At 30.8% G+C, this 6,052-nt stretch overlaps 1 protein-coding gene across 4 annotated transcripts in view; it reads right to left on the bottom strand.

Annotated features, from left to right (window-relative positions):
- The window catches only part of LOC117174308, a 94,494-nt gene extending 88,645 nt beyond the window's left edge, over positions 1–5,849 (bottom strand). Inside the window, exons 1-7 of one of the 4 annotated variants that reach the window (XR_004467291.1) lie at positions 5,620–5,849; positions 4,774–5,024; positions 3,692–3,829; positions 2,741–2,983; positions 1,978–2,057; positions 1,688–1,906; positions 1,549–1,616 (exon numbers count right to left, since the gene is read on the bottom strand). Coding sequence is in view for 1 of the 4 variants with exons in the window: in XM_033363294.1 (XP_033219185.1) it covers positions 2,741–2,983; positions 3,692–3,829; positions 4,774–4,891 (499 nt within the window). In the remaining 3 variants the exon portion in view is untranslated. Of the gene's footprint in view, positions 1–992; positions 1,617–1,687; positions 1,907–1,977; positions 2,058–2,740; positions 2,984–3,691; positions 3,830–4,773; positions 5,025–5,619 lie in introns of those variants that run through there. The other 3 variants (XR_004467290.1, XR_004467292.1, XM_033363294.1) reach the window with 3 other exon arrangements.
- Positions 5,850–6,052: the final 203 nt, after the last annotated feature.

Consider the following 6,052-nt stretch of genomic DNA (forward strand, 5'->3'; position numbering starts at 1 on the left):
TTAGTATTATTATTATTATTATTAACTTTATTTTACATATTGTGCCATCCAAATGTTAGTTCGACGTTCTGTGGAAAACTATTATATTCAATTCCTCAAATTAAATAATAAAATAATTATTTTTTCATATTAAATAACGGGCAGAAAGAGCTGTACTACCGTAATGTTTTTTCTAAATAAAATTTTTTAAAATAAAAGCAACGCAGTTTTGTGATTATACTTGAAGAATATTAATATTCTTCATCAGGGCATAGATTAACATTGATAAAAGAATTAAAACGTTTTTTAATAATTAAATTCTATTAATATAAACAAAAACATTTTTGCATCGCAGATCATATAATGACATATTAAAACAGATGAAGAGTACGTGAACTGAGTTTCAAGTAACTAAGTGAAAATTCAGATGGCAAATAAATGGACAACATCTTTACGATATAATTACGACGTGGGCAAAACGTCCTATGTCTGTGCTGTTAATACATATAAGCGAGATTAAAATATGTTGAAGGTATTGAAAGATAACCTGACGAAACGGACATACGTCTTTATCGCGACATCGTGAAGATATCGTAAGGACGTTCTACAATTTTTTTATTCGTTGGAAGTTGCATTAAAATATTTAAATTTATAATTTGACATATCCATAAGACATTTTAAGGTATTTTATGGTTAAAAGTATATATTACTTGGAATGGAATCTTCTAATGTGTCCCCTAATGGTTTGCATTTTTCTTGCACCTTCTTCTTTATTCCTTTACACACCTCCCACACACTTACTTGGTGGTGGAAGGGGGACCTGCAGTTTAAGGTGGGTTCCGAACCCCCAAGAGCAACAGCTTTAAGTACTTAGAGAAAACCTTTTTCTCTAGAGGTACCGTTCCCACGACTCTCTGGAGATGAACAACTTCCTTGCTAGGCTAGTGTTCACCGCATGGGCCGCCGAGGCTTTTCCAGAGTGCGAGGCGGGAATCGAACCCGCAAGCCGACGGAGTGGGTCCAAAGCCTACGCTTTAGCCCCCACGACCATCGTCCCACTTTAAAAAACATCTATTAACTTTTTTTTAAAGCACGTATGAATAAAGTGCGAAAAATTAATTCGCAATCACAATTTTCAAAGTTAGGATTTGAACGAATGATCCAGCTTTTTCAGTCTTTGTAAGGACAGAATGATTTGGTTTCTACAGGGATCCGAACAAAATTATGGGGCATTTTTCGATACTTTTGAATTATTTCTACTCTTTCAAAATAATTTGGCTGAAAACTAAAGAAAAAAAAGTAATAAAGGAAAATTAGAATTAAAAAGGATATATCTGAGAAATAATAGAGTTTTGATGGAAACTTCAAGAATTATTTGTAAAATATCGAAAGACACCCTTAATTTCGGTCGAATTTCTGACTTTCTAGATCTATCTAGTCTAATTATCATCTAAACTTTGTCAACTGATTAGATATTAACATCTTTTTAAAGAATTAAGCAAAAATACAGTGCGAAAAGTTAATTCGCAATCACAATATTTAAAGTTAGGATTTGAACGTATGGTGTACCGAAATTCATCTAAGGTCAAACGGCTGCTTTGCCTTCATCTTGAGGCATTCCAGCAGACTTTTGCTTCCTATAAAGTGGATTTTAATTTTAATATCTGATTTTTAATATCTTAAATAATGCAGAAATCTGGAAACTTACTTTGCCTTTCCACGTTTGTACCGCTGATTGGCAACCCTGAACCATTCAGCGGCACGAACGTCAAATTCAGCTTCAGTCAGGGTCGAATAATAGCGGCATAATGTAGCTGTAATTGAATTATAAATTTTCTTGCCACACTTGTTTGTTATCACTCTTGAAAAAAACGTTTGCAATATTTTGTTTAACTCCAATCGCTCCAACTCGGAGAATAAGTATTTCCTGAAAACGTATTAAAAAGCTAAAACCTACTCCTTAATTTCAAATTGATTGAAGAAAATTTCGTCACCTACCATGAGAGAGAGCGTGTGCGCAGCTAAAACCTGTTACAGCTCAAGATATGCGAAGAAAATAGGGTTTTCAATACAACAACCTTAAAGTACAAGGTACATTTTATTATAGTAGAAAAAATAGACGCGATACGCGTATTATTTCGCTTGTTTCGCGAAAACAAAGGGCAATATCTTTGATAATTGATAAAGATTGATGTGCAGTTTTTTTTTCTCAAAAATACCAATTTCAAATGAAAGACACTAGCATAACCTAAAGTTGTTTCAAATTGTAAGTTCAATTTCAGAAGTCAAATAGTTTTTTTTTATTGAAATAATTTGTGATGTTAAACGCAAACGTAACCTACAATTAAAAAAAACTTTGAATCTTCTTTGGAATGTAATGGTTTTCTAAATAAAAATTTTAATATTTGAATAAAAACTAACACAATTCAAAATTGTTGTAAATTGTCCTATTTAAGAAAGTTACTGGATTTGAATCTAATGATTTTTGTTTAAAAATAACGATTTAAGGTAAAAACACGCCAATATAATCTAAAGTTGTTTGAGAAATTATAAACATTCTTTGAAAACTAATAATTTTATTATCAACAGGACCATATATTTCCGACGAAACCCCTAAGACAGGATAAGAAAAAATTATTTTAAAAAGAGTAAATTTTCTTCGAAACTCTACCGACAATAATGAGTGCGAGATTGTCGATAATTTCATGCCATCAATTTTGTGAGATAGGATTTATTATCTATATATGTAGGTGATACTTACGAAAAATTTTTTCAATTCTGCATTTTCTTTTCAATGTTTCATTAAATTTCATAACTTCAGTTGGATCAGACAGTGGTAGCAAATTTTTAATTAAATCCATGTCGTCTTGAACCAACGTCTCTTCCCTTTTATCCAAACTTGTCACCCGTGTTGTTAAATCCTTCAAGTCTATTCTAATTTCTGCGAGAAGTCTTAGTGTTTTCTTGAACATCTCGGGGACTGATTGCTGATCCGTACCATGACCTGGGTAGCAAGAAAACTAATTTTATCAAATAATCATAATTCATAATCATTAATCATTTCACAAAAAATTAAAAATACTTCACAAGTTTTTGGAAAGTTCACAAAAATCTCAAACTTTCAGAAAGATTCAAAAGGTTTCAAAAGATTTCAGAGATTTATTCATTTCAAGATCCAAAAATTCTAAACATGTCGAAATATTTCCAAGATTTCTATTCTACTTGGTAAATACTTTTTAAATAAAATTCAGAAAATTACAAAGATATCAGAAATATTTCAAAGCCTCTAAAATTTGAGAAAATTTTTCGAAAATTTTTTTCGAAAATTACAAATATTTCAAAGAAAATTACAAAGATTTCAAAACATGGGTAATCATTTCAAAAATATTTTAAAGCATTTCTCAAAGTTTTCAAAAGATTCCAAAATATTTCTAACATTTCAAAGAAATTCACAAATATTGCAAAGCTATTATTTCTGAATAGGAACTCTCTTTTATCATATTCATAACAATTCTTTTATTTATTAGTCTTGTTAAATATCAATAAAAAGATCACATTTTCGAAAATTTGAAATGTAATTCTTGGTTTAAACTTGCATTCCTGGTTAATTCCGTTTTTTAACTTAATTGCCGACTATATCCCAGTTTTCCCGGCAGTAGACACCCTAAAAATGTAATCAAAAAAATAAATCAATGAAAAATTGTTCACTTACTCGGTGCATCTATTTCTTCACCATTTTCCCCTATTGGGCGACGTGGTGTTTTTGTTCGGTTGCCTCGGCCTAAGTTGTTTTCATCAGTTGTCTGGTAATTTGCATCAGTCGTTCTTCTCCTAGCACTTTGATAAGTCGCTGCAATACAAATGCACTTTTACTATGAAAATGGAGGTTTAATTGTAAAAATTTAAGAATTACAATTCTCAAATCTACGAAATTGAACAGTTAAAAATGGGAAACACTCAAAATTGAATCTATTTAGACTTTAAATCTCTAAATTTGAACTATTTCAAAACAGCATTCAAAATTACGTCATTTTATACTGAAAACTTTCCAAATTAATTGATCTTTCATTGTAAATTGTAAAAATGTAAGAATTTCAACTTTAAAATATACAAAATTGAAATTTTAAACCCTCTAAAAAGAATATATTTCAGGGATTCCAACGAAATTAAAAGGCATCTTCAGATATTTTCAAATTATTTCTTAAAGTTCTATATTATTTACCTGAAAATAATGCTAAGTATAAAAAGTCACTGAAAATAATGCAGTTTTTGTCAAATATAAATAATGCAGGCACATTGTCAAATTTGTGTTTCGTTAAATTTTTATTTGGAAAAAACAAAAAGGAACGTAACGAAAGTTTCGCTACGTTCCCTTTCGTTCTTTTTTATATAAAATACGATTAAAACATAATTTTAACATTGTGCCTTCATAGGCTTATTATGTTTTTATCATTTTTTGGACTGAGCTTAGTTTTAAGCCAAATTCTTTTAAATTTATGGAAATAATTGGTAAATATCCAATATGCCCCGTAATTTCGTTCGAATCCCTCATATATTTAAACTTCAAATCGTTTATTCACGAAGTTACGAGTATTTGAATTTCACCGTCCATTTTGGAAAATGAACATCAATATTTTAAATATATTCGGTTAAAGAGATTTATTACAATAAAAAATTAGGAAAAATTGTATTCAATTCTTTTGAAACTTATTAAATCGACGAATATTTCTTATTCACATTCATTTCCCATGGGGAAAAAGACTCTGTATATCAGGAAATAATAAGAAAACTCACAGGGGTATTTATCAAATTCGACAGCAAGCTGCCTCCATGTATCTTTATTGACTTCAGCTTTGCTAGAAATTAAATTGGTAACCAGATTCTTATTTTCAGTATCTGGCCACCAACACATGTCGAAGCGTTTGCCGTCCTTGCCCAGAAAAATGGAAACTCACTCTGCTGGGACCTCCGAGTACGCACTTTCTTCGTCAGTGCATTGTAGCAAATTTTACAACTGCAAATGGTTTTTCCAGAGCGATAGGTTCCTGCAATCATAGAATACAAATTGGAATACAAATCATCGAATTGATTTCAGGTTAAAAATTGAAACAATAGTAAATGAAGTTTCAGACTCACACGTAACCTTCATAGGAACTTTAAGAAAAACAAGTTATATGTATATACAGTATTTACTATAATATATAGCTTGTTTGATTCTCGAGAGAATCTTTTTAGGAACCGAATGAGCCATTAATGATAAAGATCGAATCAAAATTACAATTGTTATCTAAATTCTAAAGAAAAAATACAGCACTTCAAATAACTAATTTTCAATAAATAATCACATATTCAACTATTTTTACAAAAAGGAACACTTAAATTCTCTTTCAAATGTTGTTATACTTAAAAATGTATCTATTTTTCTCGATTTTATAAACCATTTCAAATATTACTAAATTTTGAGGTTATGCTTGATCTCCTAAGACATCCTTATTAATAGCGTTAAAAATTTGCACCTAACAGTTGTGCAGTATTTGATAAATTAACCTTTAACCTCACTAGTGGAAAGAAAATAAAATCTGAAAATCATTTAGAGCAAAAAGTATCAAACAGGAAAATAAATATTGTTTAGGTACTTACATAATTGTCTGCAACACCATCAACACCAGCATATGCGACGTATAAAAATGGACAGGCGCTATAATTTTGAAATTACTTCCGTTCCTAAATTGACCGCTGTGATTGGTTTACGAGAACTAAAAACTTTGAATTTAAACCCTCCCCCAATAGCAGTACACCCATATTCCGTAAAGACTAATGATGGCGACAACCGCCTGAAGCTGCGTGTGTAGAAAACATCGGTATCAGAGATGAGGTGGGAGATTGCCGAGATAATGGTAGTTGCGGTACGGGGCGTCGGAGTGGAGAATTATATATATAGGACATCACATTTTCTGCCCTATCGAGGTGCTGCCCTCATCGTACTACGAAGTCGAATTCTTATTTTCTCATTCTTCGTAAAATATAACGGTAAAGCAGTAGAAAGATTTTTTGAGGTTAGAAAAGTTTGACA

The sequence above is a fragment of the Belonocnema kinseyi genome, chromosome 6 (assembly GCF_010883055.1).
Source record: "Belonocnema kinseyi isolate 2016_QV_RU_SX_M_011 chromosome 6, B_treatae_v1, whole genome shotgun sequence".
Classification (NCBI taxonomy): domain Eukaryota; kingdom Metazoa; phylum Arthropoda; class Insecta; order Hymenoptera; family Cynipidae; genus Belonocnema; species Belonocnema kinseyi.